This window comes from Phascolarctos cinereus, unplaced genomic scaffold, assembly GCF_003287225.1.
Source record: "Phascolarctos cinereus isolate Bilbo 61053 unplaced genomic scaffold, phaCin_HiC Scaffold_2;HRSCAF=192, whole genome shotgun sequence".
In the NCBI taxonomy this organism is placed as follows: domain Eukaryota; kingdom Metazoa; phylum Chordata; class Mammalia; order Diprotodontia; family Phascolarctidae; genus Phascolarctos; species Phascolarctos cinereus.
Genome location: NW_027555625.1, coordinates 50,359,653 through 50,375,458, shown reverse-complemented (window position 1 = coordinate 50,375,458; position 15,806 = coordinate 50,359,653). Strand labels below are relative to the sequence as shown.

Sequence of the window (15,806 nt, the reverse complement as noted above, 5' to 3'; positions counted from 1 at the left end):
GAGTTGTCTTCTTTTTATAGGTGATATATTTAAAGGTTGAAAAGGATTTCTGAAGTAACTGTAGATTTAATGCTTTTTTCTTGTTTATTGAGATGTCTCAATGTAGATAGTATACTTACATTTTACCAATGTTGCACAAACTCTCATGCTCTCCTTGTGAGCAAGACAAAGACATGTGGATGGGATGGTAGTATAGTTAAGTAGATGCACAGCTCAACCCAAAGAATAGTCACTAATGGGTTGGTTCATGTCAATTTGGAGGGGATTTTTTGGTGGAATACCCCAGGGAATCTGTGATTGCTTCTGTTCTGAATTTTTCATAAGTGAGCGTGATGAAGTTTTAGATGATGTTTAGTTCCATTTTCATGTGACACAAAGTTAGGAGAGATAGCTAACACATTGGATGACAAAGTCAGAATTCAAAAACATTTAAACAGGCTAGGTTGATGGGTTTCATCTTTTCAAAGATTTGTGGTTTCATCAGTCTCAGTTTGGAAAGTGTCTGTACTGATCAAGATCATAACCTGTCTATACTTAGCAGATAAGTCTTGGGAAAGTTACCTCAGGTACATAGAGGGGAAGTATCAGAAGTAGAATTTGAACCCACATCTCTCTAAGCCAAACCTGGTGTTCTGCCCACTATATCATGCTGTCTCTAATGGCTTGAATCTAATAGGATGAAATTTAATAAGAGATTAATGGTTTAAAATTTTTTTCCAATTAAAAACCTATTTTCTCCCTCCCCAATGGAAAAAAAAAAGAAAGAAAAAAACCCCGAAATGTTTGTAACCTATTTATAATTGGGCAAACAGATTCCCATATTAGCTGTGACTAAAAAAAAACCCAATGTCTCGTTCTGCACGGACTCCATCACTTTTCTCAGGAGGTGCGTAGTGTGCTTCCTCACCCTCAGTCCGCAGGAATCCTGATTGGCGCTATCTTTCAAAGTTATTTGACTTTACCATATTGTTGTCATTGTATGAATTGTTCTCTTGGTTCTGCTCACTTTGCTCTGTATCACTTTGCCCAAGTCTCCCCAGGTTTCTTGGAAATAAAGATCCTACACTGAGTATTTTTTAAAATCTCCCTCACAAGGACTAGATGGTGCAGATGTTGATAACATGTACAGACGGTCTGGGAGTTTTAGTGGATCCCAAGCTCGCTCTGGTTTTTTAGTATGTTCAAGATTAGTAGTCTTCAACTGCATTGAGGTGTGTTGTGTCCAGAATTAGGAAGGTGGTGGCACCGCTGTGTTTACTGTGTTTTTGCCTTGTGAGACTGCATCTGCAGTGTTTTGTTCTGTTCTGGGCACCTCCAGTTGGGAAGGGCATTGATAAGAACATCTGGAGGTCAGCATAGACAGTGAAGGACTGGGTTATGGTATACAAGGAATTGGCACTAGTTAGCCTGCAGAAGGAAAAAATAGGTGGGGGAGGTGGTAGCTGTCTTCTAGCAAGATTTCTTTTGTGTAGCCCCAGAAGGAGGAAAAGAGAATAGGTGGAAGTTGGAGAAGAGGTCGTTTTAGGCTGGCCGTGGCAAAACGTGCTAATAGTTATACCAGAAGTGAATCAGGCTTCCTTGGGAGGAGGCAAATTGTGCCTCAGAAGGCCTCTGCCAGCAGGAATGTCAGGCTGGAATGGTCTCTTTCCTTACAGCTCTTCCAAGGTGATTTTCTGCATATCAAACAACACTTGTCTAACTGCTGTTTCTCAATTTTACCATACCCATTTTTAACCTTAACTTTTTTCCTTCAGCCAGTGTAATGATCTCACCTGAGATTGCAAATGGAAGGGTAAACTCTCTTCTTCCACTGTCCTTTATTCCTTTGAACTGCTCTGAGATAGCTGACACTTAGCTGTTTTATCTTTTTGCCTTGACTTTGGGCAAGATTCTTTTCCCTTTCTGAGCTTCCATTTCCTACTTAATAAAATGAGATAGTTGGGCTAGATATTTTCCTATGTTCCTTTCACCTCTAAATCCTGTGGTCCTCTGATTTTTTTCAAAACATTTTTGTTGTCATTTTTTACACTTACAGAGTTTTTATCATCCAAGGCTTATGGACTAAAGTATACCATGAATAATTGAAAATGTGTGTGGCATAGTCTAGGTACTTACTGCTCTCAGTTTCTTTGGAAAGATGCATCTCCTGGATTGTTATTGTGGACACTAAACCAAATGTTAATATTATTAAATATTAACATGATAATTTCTGCCTTTGCTCCCAAAGACCAGCTTTCTCAACTGTCTCATTACTTTGTCCTACCAGTGAATCCATAAATATTTATTGAAGATCTTCTCTTTATGCCTTGGATGATCAGTAGTTTAATAATCAGGTTCTATTATATGAGAAGCCAGTGTCTTGCTTCATGAATTGTCAGATTCCAAAGAGCTGAATATAGGATGATAAATAGATGATAGAAAAATGCTAAACAGAAAATGATAAATGATAAATAGAAAAATCCATATAGTTCTAAAGAACTAACAAGTGTCATTAAACTGAGAGATAGCTCCCGCCATGGATCTCCACACAGGAGTTCCACCATAAAATATACCCTCTCCTTGTCTTCTAGCTATTGGAAAATCCACACATAGTCCACACCACACAAGGTAGTTATCTTAAAATTCCCACTACATAGCTTTCTCCCACACTCCCTTTTATGTCTCTTTTTCCTCCCTCTATTAAATTTCAATGTAATTATTAATATTTATCAAATACCAATAACCTGTTAGGTATTATGACTGAAATGCCAATGTCAATTGTAGTTTCTATAACTTGTTAATAAGGTTTCGTTTATAAAAATGCTTTAAGGCTTATATAATACCTCATATACATTTCTCTGAGCTTCACAGCAACATTTTGATGTCAGGGCAGATATTGTTATTCTCATTTTATAGAGAAGGACATTGAGGCTCAGTAGGATTAAGTGATTTGACCAAGTTCCTGAGACAAGCAAATTGTACATCTGTGATTTGAGCACAGATCTTCTGACACACAGTCTTGTCTTTTCTTACTTATGGCTCTTATCTGAGGTGGGGGGGGCAGCAGAGTGGGCAGGGGGAAAGGAGTCAAGGAGGTCCCATTTGTTAAGCTACCAGGAAAAGCTCAGTGAAGACTTTAATACTGGAATGATAAAATTATGATAAACTTCAAAGGGTAAATCTGGAACCTAAATAACTGCTAATAGCAAACTTGAATAGACATTTAATGATGAAAAAGAATTAGATGCTAATAAGCAAGTTGGAACAATGTATTCATCTCTGCTTTCAGGAAAATTTCATTTTTTAGGCATATCTTCCTGTTATCTACCTACAAGAGTAAATATTTGAGACATAGGAATTCTATTGAAACGAATTTTGCCCCAGGAGCATAATTGACCTAGCTTTGAGGTCTCCTTCAGCTTGGAGAGTCTGTGTGCAAACATTCCCAGGCCTGGCTGGCCACTCACAATCCTGTTGCCTTTGAATATTGAACTGTTTGAACAGAGAGCACTCATTTTACTCTTTCACCTTTCGTTTATTTGTCTTGCCCTCTTCACGGCCTCCAGTAGGTGAATTGACTAAATTAGCTCTTAAGACTAAGCAAAGACTAGGTTTTAGCTGCATTTCTGGTGTGGTCGTCAGGCCTGGACAGCTCTAGTTTTACCTTTTTTAGTTTACTTCAAATGTAGCCCCTGAAAACATGAAGGAAATCATTCATTTGGCTTTTTGTTTGTTTTTAACCTGCCATCTGTAAGGTTGGGTAGTACTATACCTCTCTCCACTCAGGTTACTTTTAGTGCTGCAGAAGACTCTGTCCTTTGGGACAGAGTTTATAGCCTAACAGGAAATGTCCATCTTGTTGGGGAAAACTTGTATCACTTTTTTAGGGGGGAAAAAAAGATAAAAATAAACTCGCTCCTGGCCTCTCAAGGAGTTGTTATTTTTTCTGAGAAGGAATTTACATAGATAATTACATACAAAATTACATTTGATTGTCAACTTACTGGACATAAGGAGTGAGAGAAAATGAGTAGTCAAGGATAATACCAAAATTGTAAACCCGGCTACTTAGAGGAATGGCGGCGCCCATGACAAGAGTAGGGAAGTTCTAAGTAAGAATGGTTTTGGGGGGAGTGATGATGAATTCCATTTTAGACATATTGAGTAGAGGGAAGAGAAGCTGTGTAGGAAAGAGCAGGAACACTGTACTGGGACTTGGATGTAAAAATCTGGTTCTTTCATGAACCCCAGGTGTCTGAACAGCGAGGGGCTAGTCACCCCCTTTTCGGAGTCTTCTCACTTCTGTAAAATGAAAGGATTGAATTAGACCTCTAAAATTCCTTTCAACTTTTAATTGATGAAGGCACAAAGATGTTACTCCTGTGATACAGAAGAATAATAATGGAACAGATGTGGCCTTGAATTTCACTGAGGGGAAATTTCTTAGAAGGGCTGGTAGAAGCTTTTACTGTAGAAATCTCTCCCAGAGTAATGAATGAGTTGAGGCTAGCCTTGCAGATTAGCACTATCTCTCCAGCCCAAGTGGCAGAAAGTGCAGGCTTAAAGGCATCATTTTATGTTGTGTGAGTGAGTAAAAATTAATACACGTTGAAAATGTGACCCCACAGTGATGGTCCAGAGGTACTGTTTGGGTAAGCTCATATCAAGTGCATCGTGTCTTTGATACAGGGATTCTTGGCAGAAGTGGCAAAAGTGTTGTTAACTATTTGGAAGCAGCTTGACTGTTTTTAAAAATCTGTCAGCAAGTCTGTTTCCTCCATGGTCAGATCTGCTGGAGACGGACATTAACAAGGATACTTGCAGATTTGGGATTTGTCAACTTGGACATGGAATTCCAAGAATAGTTGTACCAGATGACCTTGGTCTGTTTGGAAACTTAAAATAACATTCCAGGTTCTTGATTAAAATGAGAAAATACTTGTGCATAAAAATCAGGCTTGCTTTTGTTTTCCTTTTACATTACAACGGAGAAGGAAAAACTTTCATTTTTGTTATTCAGCTAGGCAGTTTCTTATTTAAAAAAATCTCTTTCTGCCCCTTCTTAAGCCATATAATTAAAGTTTGGGGTTTTTGTTCTTCTTGTTGTTTTCACTGAAGCTGGTTTCTTAGCTCTGGTACTTATTTCCACACACCTGGCTCTTATTAGTGATTTCTACATTAGTCACTATTTGCCTGTGCCTTTTCTGTAGGCATTTCTGTAGCCACTACCATAGCTACTTGCTCTTTTGCACTTCAGTAATAGAGAAGTCTGCATTATATCCTCTGTACTTTTTTCTAAAGATTTATAATTTTACTACATAGTCTAAGGTGCTGTTCTCCATTCCTTCGAAGTGACAGATGAGTGTGTCAGAATGACTTCACATTGTGAAGTGTTACTCCAAACTTTTTTGGCTCACCCCTAGAGGTGTGTAGCATTCCAGGGTCTGAGTTGGATGAGGAAAAACCTGCTCTTGGTCACTATTTGGAGGTGCCTCTGTAGGAGAGGTTAGAATCTGTCTGATTGACATAAAGGTCAATGTTAACTCAGTTGTCCATTTCCAGCTTGAACCCTCAAGCTTAGGTCAGGGGAGTAACCTGGGCTAGGACCTAATACCTAAACAGCCACTCCTGGCATTAGGTATTGAAGACTAAGATACCTTTGTTTTTCAGAGGGACTCAGAGTAGGTTCATATTCCTAATAGCCTCTGTCGGTTATGGTAGTTCATTTGAGAGAGAGTTGGATGGACTAGTCCTTACTGAAACCCAAGCCAAATATAGCCTCTGAAATGTGCCCTGCCTCTCTTGGGAAACCTCTGACATGACTACATTTCTCTACATATGATTAGTAGAAGATGGAAGAAAAGAGGGGAAAAAATTAGAAAACATGGCTTCAAGAATATGCATGCAGTGCAGGTCAAACTCTGACCAGCAGTTTTGTTTTGAAGGAGAGGACACGCATTAAAGGATCTTTCTCCCACTTTGTGCAGCATCGAAAACATTTCTCTCACAAAAAAGGAAAGTCAGCAACCATTGATTAACTGATGACTGTATGCCAGGCACTGTCCTCAGCTACAATCCAGTTTTCTTTAATACCTAAAACTCCAACCCTGACATTTGAGGATGTATAGACAAATAAAAAGACAGTCCTTGTTCTTAAGGAACTTACAGTATAATACCAGAAGGCAGCACATGAAAGGGAGTGGAAAAGTGGGGTGTGGGAGGTAGAAGTACCTGGGAAGCGGGGGAAGGGTGGCGTCAGAGCAAATAGTAGCAAAATCCTGGTGATAAAGTGTGGGTTGATCTGGTCCTTACTGGAAGAACTCGACTTTGGGAGAAAAGGGCTGTAGTGGGGAAAGGCTTCCGTGATTTTATTGGTCTCTTTTGAAATTGATATTCCTCATTTCCCATGTAACTTTTGAAGTTTTCTGTGTGTCTTTACTATTCTGCCTTAATCACGATATCAAATAATTGCATGGCTTTATTGTTCCCAAAGCACCTCCACATACAGCCTTATTTGATCTTCATAATTATCCAGTGAGACATGTAGAACATGTATCATTATCCCCATATGACAGATAATAAAACTGAGGCTCAGTGAGGTTATATGACTTGCCCAGAATCACACAACTAATAATTGGAGGAGACGGAACTCTAATTGAGGTCTTCCAACTGTGAGGTCAGTGTTCTTTCTGCTGTGACCATGTTCTCTTTTGTACCAACTGTGGCTTTTTTTTTCCCCAAAGTATTGGCTACTTGTTGAAATGATATATTTTAAAAATTCTGTGCTCACTGGCTTGACCTCTTTAGAGGAGAAGCATTTCAGAAACCTAAGATAAATACTGGCCTAGATTCCTGAGAGAAAATGATAGAATCTCCATTCCCAGAGGTATGTTAAAGTAGACTAGATTCCTATCTGTCTGATAGTTATAGGCCCCATGTAGAAGACAGGGAAATGAACTGATTATCTCTCAGGGTTCTCCCATCCCTGTTATCCTTTGATTTCCTGGATCACTGTTTTATTTGAATTGATATTCTACCTTAGAAGTGGAACACAGTGGCTGAAGTAACAAATGTGTACTCTGTCTGGGGCTTCCGTTTTTGTTTATTTAAGTCATACTTATTTTAAGTAAGACGTGGTTTTTTGATCAAAACTACAAGCATTTATTTTTGCATCATTAAGATGACAGTGTACTGTGCATTTTGCAGTCTTGCAGCATAAATAAAGCTTTTTAAGTCTCATGTGACTGACATCCTTCTAGTTTCTCCTTCTTGGGTGCCAGACCAAACGATACTGAGCTTCATCTCTTAGAATAGGTTATTTAGATCGCGGGAGGGATTGTGCTCCAAGATGGAAGCACATTTGGGAATAAGCTACCCTATCCTATTGCTTATGTAGAGGCAAAACCACTCTCAGAGGATGATCAGCTCCTCTTGGTGAGAATCTCTTGTTTCTGCAGTGCTGGTGCTTGGAGTCTGCAGGCCTGTGACTCATCTGACATAAGCACGTGGACCAGCTAGAGCTCTGAGCTTGGAAGGCAGCTATAAACCTTGCAGCTTCCAGTTTGGCTGCTAGTGAGAAAGCAGAATAGAGTTTTGTTGACATCCATCTGTTGAGAGGCAGAAGTATGCTTGAAGATAGCAGGGTTTGTTTGTTTAATTATCTCTGTACTATGAGCTTCTTTCTCTCTGGTGAAGTGGCCTGATAGATAATTTTAAAGGTTGTTTTTTTTTTTAAAGTATCGGCTGAGCTTAAAGTTTAGAAAGATGGGGGTCACTGCATTTTAATAATATTCATCAGTGATTTTTCCATGAGCTCCCTTTTACAATTCTTTTTTAAGAAACCCTGTGCCTGAAAAACCACTGCTGTCAGACCAAATGTGATAAAATACTCCGATGTTGCACATAAAAAGTCACTTTAGGCAACAGAAAACTGTGGAATGGGGATAGAGGAAAATATTCCATAGATCCCTTAGGTTCAACAGTGGAGTAAACTCTCTGTTATGCATTTACAAGCAATCTGAATCCCTCCAAAGAGTACTGTCTAGAGCTTAGAGCAGGGTACTGTGAAGTTCCTGGCTTGTAATTATGTTTAGGCCTCGTGATTCTTCCCGACTTCCTGGGGTAAAAATGGGTGAATCCTCGTTGTCAGAATTGTTTTGAATGAAGGGCATTAGGAATCATAAACTAGCAGTGTTTATGGAGCTCTGTTTAGGAAGCTAGCTCAGTGTACTCATTCTCTCTATGTTAGACCTCTCTAGAAAATTCCTGCCTGGTTCTGTATCCTGGAACTTGAACAGAAACAAAACCAAAAAATTGCTTAAAAACCATCATTTTAACAAAAAACAGTTTTCTCTTTTTTATTTTTTGTTATCAAAGATGGCTTTCTAGATGGGGAGGGAAGAGATATATATATTTTTAAATAAAGATGATATAAAAACAAAAAGTAACATTTAAAAAAAAATTTCTTATCTTCAGGAATGGGAACTACAGATCATGTCATAGTGTTGGCTTCTACCAATCGAGCTGATATTTTGGATAATGCGTTGATGAGACCAGGGAGACTTGACCGACATATTTTTATTGATCTCCCTACACTACAGGTAAGAAATACAAGTTTGACTTTCATTAGGCTAATTTGCAAGGCCTTTTGGAATTCTTTCCCGGTGAATAGCTATATTCTTAAGCTTGTGAAAATTAAAGCTCTGCTGTGTGCCAAAGGCCCTTATCAGTTAATAGAAGGGGGTGATGAGAAATATTAACTAGCCGGAAGAGTGATCACTTGGCTGCTTCGTTGTTCCCAGGGCTGAGGGTGTAGGGTTATCCTTTTGTCATGGAAATAGTCGTTGAGGGAAGCTTTTTGGTCTCCCCTCCCATGAAATGAAGAGCTGCCTAAACTTGCTCAGCAGTGAGCACTGCCCCCACAGGGATGGCCCTTGTTTGTAACATTCCTCCAGTGCAGATGGAGGGAGTGAATTTCCTTTACTCTTATCTGTCCAGACTTTATTTGGCTTACTGCTTTCTCTTTGGTTTTGCAACTTGTTTTTGTTCATCCACTGTTGTTTTTCCTCTTTGTCCCTGAGCATCTGGGGTTGAATTTGCTTGCCTGGATTGAGTTTTATAGCAAATTCTCTGAAACCAAATCCAGAGAGGAAAAGTAAAAGAATCCCATTCTTCTTGCATGGCATCTCTTCCTTCCATCTGCAGCTTTGTAGACATCCTCAGAGTTTTCATTTTAAATACCTTAAATGCCTGATACTATCTGGCACTGAAAGCCTGAACTGTGCAGCTGCCCCTGAAGGAGGAAGGGGAAAAAGCCCTGGCAACTGAGCTCTGAGTGTTTTAATCAGGACCTCCTGGACCAGCTGAGTCATTCACTCCTTGGCTGCCTGCCACCCCTCCTCCACCTCCTAGCTTAAGGTTGGACACAGCCTCAGCTGGTAGAAGAGGGTCTTTGTAGCAGCACCTCCAGGAACAGGAACTCAAGCCTGGTGTGGTGCTCTGGTCCTGTGGGAGCAAAAGGAAGGGTTGGAGGGGTGGTGGGTATCGAGGAAGGGCTCCTTGAGCAGAATCAAAGTCATAGGTAGTTTTAATATCACCCTTAGAGAGGAGCTTGGGAAAGCGAGCTAGTGACTCACGGTAAACCCCCGCACATCAGGGCTGTATTTGGAAGCAGAGCTGTGACCAAGCCTCTGCTTGGCAAGGAAGGTGGGTGAATCTCCTGAGAGTAGAAGTGCACTTCCCTCTTGTGGCCTGGGGTGGCCGGAGCCATGGCTGTTTCAAAGACAGGTGGCTTCCATGTTGGCTGCTCTGCACGTATCCCACCCCCAACTCTCCGGTGTGTTTGTGCCTTCCCCCTCCAAATATTTGTCTCTCCTTTTGTGTTATGACAGGAAAGAAGGGAAATATTTGAACAGCATCTGAAGAGTCTGAAGCTGACCCAGACTGGTAGTTTTTATTCCCAACGTCTAGCAGAGCTCACACCTGGGTTTAGTGGTATGGGAATTCATTTATCTTTTGGAATGCTTTGTACCTCTCGTCCTGTACAGGGATCTCTTTTGATGCTACTTTATACATCCCTAGAGTTTGTGATTCCAAGCCTTCCCCTCTCCCTTTCCGTTCTGTTGTTGCCTTTCACCCCTACCACCAGACGTTTTGATTTAATAAAGTCAGCCCTTACAGCAGCTAGCTGCCTGTCCCACATCTGTAGTCCTCACCTCTGTGTGTGTTTCCTCGTTAGCTCTTGAGGATTGAAGTTCTTCACTGTAATTCGTCAGAGTTTGACTGCCTTTACTTGTGTTATGTTATTATAGTGATTGTTTTCTCTTTTGGTTCTGCTTGTATCATTGTATCATTTAATGCAAGTCTTCGCATATTTCTTTAAATTACTCATTCCTTTCTTATAGCATAGTCATATTCCATTGCATTCTTACATCAGTTTGTTTAGCCATGCTACAATGGATGAGCACCCACTTCTTTTCCAGTTATCTGTTACCAGACAGTGTCATCATGAATCTTTAGTTATACAGAAGACCTTACTTGCTGTCATTGACCTACTTTAGGCATATGGCCATAATGAGACTGCTAAGTTAAAGGTATAAAGTTTAGTGATTTTTCTCAAAGAATTCTCCTTAAGTCTGTGTTGGATTTGTTTGTCATCTCTTTTAAGGCCAGTGGAGATGGACAGTTCAGTTTTACCCCATGCAGGTGTCAGGATTATTTGATGTTCTTTAAGCTTTGTAGGTATCTACTACTTTGTAGTAAGTATAGAACTGTGTATTTTTGTGTGTTTCTGCACATAGACCTTCCTGTCTCATTATGAGGGAAACAATTCAGAGAAGGCCTGAGTTGAGAATAAGTTTTGCATTGCAGGGTAGGTGAAAGAAAAGTTAAGTCAATAAACTATAAATAAATAACAGTCATATTCCCTCCCAGGGGAGAAATGAACAGAAAGTATTTCACTGTGTATTTAGACCACCCACTTATGTTAGGTCAGATCCTAAATAAGGATCTTAGTGTCTGCAGCAGTATTCCTATCCCTAAGCTACTCCATAGTGGTGTTCTCTGTAGGGCTTTGCAAGGCCTGTTTGCACATATAATAAGACTTGGAATTTCCTTCCTTGGTTTCTTGTTCTGTCAGGCCTTAAGGTGCACTGGCTCTACTATTTATTTCAGAATTTTATCCCCTTTACCCACAAATTCAAACCGTATGTTCACATTGCTCTGTGGAGGGAGGTTGGTTTTGCAATTCTAGGAATATCCTAACACGTTCTGCCAGTCACAAAAGCGACCACTCCATCTTTCTCATTCTGAATCCAGATTTCATCTTCTATATTAGTGAGTCATTACAATTTATTCATTCCTTTTATACCTGACCCCTGTGTTTTTACTGAGAGTTTCTTTCTATGCTAGTTTTACTTTAGTAGAAATCAACTTTATCAGTGAAGGGTATTTTTTCCCTCAGTTTATTTCCTGGGAATCTAAAAGCTCTATATTTTATAGGTTAATATTAACAGCCTCATAACATTTATTTTATCAACATATATAACCTTTCTCTTTGGTTCTTCCTCCAATTAACAGACTTTTTTTTTTCTAGTAAATATTATAGAAGAGTGAAGACAACATTGTCCTTTCCAAAAAGGAATTTTAGTCTAATAGAATAAGCTAACTGAGATAGGTACATAAACCCTGACAGGGTAAAGCATGATGTCATTGTTAAGTGACATAAAGAGATACAAACGAAGTGCTCTCCTAGGGTTTCAGAGGAGAAGGAGATGTTGTTTTGAATGACCTTCCATAGAGTCTTGTCCACCAATGCCTTTTATTTCTTAACTACCAATTTTATACAGTAGCTAGCATTTATAAAGTACATCTCCTCACAACCACCTTGGGAGGTAGGTGCTATTATTATCCCCATTTTACAGATGGATAAACTGAAGCAAAACTGATTAAAAGACTTCCCCAGGGACACACAACTTAAGCAAGGTCTGAGGTCATATTTGAACTCAGGTCTTCCTGACTCTAGCTAGAGCTCTATGAAATGATGTTATGTCCAAGCAATGTACAAACTATTCTGAGTCTCACTTCTGTTGGGGAAGCCTCAGGAGTTCTCATTCATTGATCCCTGTGTTTTACCATTTAAATTTTATAACAGAATTCTCTACATTTATTCCAGTTTCTTACTAAACATATTAAATGTTGTCAAATGTCTTACCAATAGGAGCTGACATTGCAAATATATGTAATGAAGCTGCCCTACATGCTGCAAGAGAGGGACACAAATCAATTGATACATTTAATTTTGAATATGCCGTGGAGCGAGTGATTGCAGGTACAGAGACTCTCTGTTCTTCTGTGAAATTGTTTCTCTTCCACTCTTAACAGTGATCAAGTATTTTCTCTTATTATGTAATATAAGTAAATATTATATGATATTTATTGAAACATTCACTGAATAAATAAATCTGTAAAATGGGAGGAGGTCAGCTAAATAAAAATATTTCATTACCCCTCATAAACATACAGCAACCTTAGAGATTGGAATATCGCTCCTTTTAGGCTTGGACTTTATATGGTTTGGGAAGAAAAGGGAAGTTACAGAAGAAGGTAAGGTAGATAAAACAGTCTTAACTTCTCTGAAGTCAAGTGACAAACATTTATTAAGCACCTTTCTTAGTGCCAAGAACTGTGCTAGGTCCCAAATGACAGTCCCTGGCATCTAGGAGCTTCTGGTCTATCAGGGAGACATCCACATGTAAATATATACAAAAGAAATACAAGATAATATTGTTGAGGGCGAGACACTGGCACCTGGGAGAGTTAGGAAATCCCTTCCATGGAAGGGGCCGCTTGAGCTGAACTTGAACAGAAAGGATGCATTCTAAAAGGCCAAGGTGAGAAGGAAGTCCGTTCATGTATAGAGGCAGCCTGTGCAGAGGCACTGAGAAGGTGAAGGCGGCCAGTTTGGCCAAGTGGCAGAGAGTGTATGAAAGGGAGTCGGGTGTAAAAGATTGGAAAGGAAGCCCGGTGCCCAGTTATGAAGGGCTTTACAAGTCATACAAAGGAGTTTCTGTTTTATTCTTAATGGAAATGGGGAGTATATTGATTGAGTAGGGGAGCGACACGATCTTATGTGTGGTTTAGGAATATCACTTTGGCAGCTTTGTGGAGAACGGATTGGTGAAAGGAGAGACTTGAGAAGAGAAGAATTAGGAGGCTATTTCAGTAGCTCATGGGACAAGTGATGAAAGCCTGATCTAGTTGGGTGGCCATGTGAGTGTAGAGAAATGTGGGGATGCAGAAGACAGCTGTGGGAATATATGGGATGACAAGAGAATGAAGAGTCAGAGTTGACTACAGTTGTATAAATATGGGTGATTGGAAGAATGGTGGTGGTATCCTTGACAGAAAGAGGTGGGATATGGGGAATAGTTGATGAGTTCTGTTTTAGATTGGATTTGAAATTGCTATAGGACATCCAGTTTGAAAAATCCAATAGGCAGTTGGTGATGTGGAACTAAAATTCAGGAGAGAGGCTCATGATGGCTATATACATCTGGGAACTATTTCCATAGAGAAGCTAATTGAGTCCGTGGGAGCTAATGAGGTCACCAAAAGAGAAATTGTTGGAAGAGAGGTGAATGGGGCCCAGGACAGAGCATTGGGATACATCTACAGTTAGGGGGCTAGACATGAATGAAAACCCAGCAAGGGAACCTGAGAAGAACTGGCTAGACTGTAGGAGGAGAAGCAAGTTAGTAGTGTCATCAAAACCAAGAAAGTAGAGCATAACCAGGCAGAGAGAGTGGTCAGTAGTGTCAGATGCTGTAGAGAGTTCACGAATGACAAAGGTGGAGAAAGGCCATAAGATTGTCAGTTCAGAGATTGTTGGTGACTTTGGAGAGAGGAGTTTCATTTGCATAATGAGACAGATTAAAGGGGGTTAAGAAATGAATGAGAGGAGAGTAAATGGAGACAAAAAATATTCATTGCTTTCTTTTAGTAGTTAGGCTGGGAAAGGAAGAAGAGATATAGTATGATTGCTTTAGGGGATTTAGTGTTTAGTGAGGGTATTTCATAAGGATGGAGGAGACCTGGGCATGTTTATAGACAGTAGTGAATATACTCGTTATCACTCAGAAGGATTATAGGGGCAACACTATAGAAGTGACAGGAGAAGGTGGGGAGGGTGTGACGGGGTATGAGTCATCTTTGGCAGGTAAGTCCTAAACCCCAGGAATAGTAGTGATGACCCCCAGAATACCAGAATGTTGGGTCCTTGAGAGCAGGGACCACCTTACCTCTTCTTTATGTATACTCAGCACTTACCAAAGTGCTCTACTTGACAAAAATACCTTTTCATTCATTCTTTGTCAGAGTCTGGATTAAAGGAGAGGATAGGGAATAGGATGTGGTATGTGATGTCAAAGAGTTGAGATTTAGAGTAGGGGGGAAGAAGAGGGAGCTCACAACAATTGGCCATTCCTTTCTTGGTAGATTATAAGAATGAAGTCTTCTGCTAAGAGGAGTATGTGCAGAAGAGAACTAGGATAGGGAGGGGACTAGTATCTAGTATGAACTGGAGGTGGTTCACCTAGGGAAGCCAAGCTACATTAATAAAAATGTAGTGTCCAGAATGAGGGAGGCATTTTTCCATTCTGCTCTCCAACTATACTTGGAATATGATATTCATTTCTGGTTGTCACGTTTTCAGATGGTCATTGATAATCTGGAATGCATATAGACTAGAGGAACCAGGATGGGGAGGGAATTCAGAAGCATGGCATGTGAAGATTGCTTGAAGGAAATATGGATCTGGGAGAGATTCTGATCACTCCCTTCAAATATTTGAACAGCTTTTATGTGTTAGAGGAATTACTCTTATCACATGAGATTTCCAAAGACTTAGTAAGGACCAACGAATGGGATTGCAAACATTATAAAGAAAAAGGTTCTAACCATTAGAGTTGTCTGAAAATGGAAATGGATGTCTCCTGATGTAATAGGTGACTTTGTCACTGGATATTTTTTGAAAGATGCCGCAACTTAGGATTTATGTATCTGGATTTGACTAATGACTTCTAAAGACCCTTCTAGCATTAACATTTCATCAGGCTGTGGATTTTTCACAGTGTATCTTTATTATCTTATTTAAAGTATTGTGAATTCACATGTCATAACTGGAAAAATTAAGTACTAAGATACATTCTAAAAACATACTATTTTTGAATTATCTGCCATTTGGATTATTTGCGGCCATCAGTTGCCTGTTACTCATGTCTGAGATAGCCTATTGGCATTTCAAATACAAGGTCTGTCGTGGAACTGATTTTCTTTTTTTCCCTTTTCTTTCTATCTCTTATCCCAATCTATCCCTTTGCAAGTTTCTCTATTTCTGTTAAGGGGTACCACCATCTTCCTTATCACCCAGGTTAGTAAGCTGGTAGTCGTCCTTGAATCTTCCCTTTCTAAAACTCCCATATCTAGTTGTTTTCAGCTCTCATAATATTCCTAAGCCTGACCATGTGTTTGCCTTCTTTGAAAACCTTCATTGGTTACTCACAAACTCCTCAGCTGGTATTTTAAAGCCCATCCCAGATTGACTGTCAGCCTACCTTTACAGTCTTGTTTCAGACCATTCCTTCATGAGCTCTTTGACCAATCAGAAAGTATTTATTAAATGCTTACTATGTGACACACACTGTACAAGGCAATAAAGATTGAAAAACAAAAAAGAAACAGTCCTGTCCTCAAAGTGTTTACATCCTAACAGAGGAAATAGCATATACATAGACAGATATATGTAACAGTATAAATAACTGCCACTGGGC

General features: G+C 39.7%; 1 protein-coding gene across 2 annotated transcripts in view; it reads left to right on the top strand.

Annotated features, from left to right (window-relative positions):
- Positions 1-15,806, top strand: part of SPG7 (SPG7 matrix AAA peptidase subunit, paraplegin) — an 83,560-nt gene that overhangs the window by 48,660 nt on the left and 19,094 nt on the right. For both annotated transcript variants that reach the window (XM_020989135.2, XM_020989134.2), the window contains exons 10-12: positions 8,455-8,579; positions 9,870-9,972; positions 12,197-12,307. In XM_020989135.2, the coding sequence (XP_020844794.1) occupies positions 8,455-8,579; positions 9,870-9,972; positions 12,197-12,307 (339 nt within the window). The remainder of the gene's footprint in view (positions 1-8,454; positions 8,580-9,869; positions 9,973-12,196; positions 12,308-15,806) is intronic.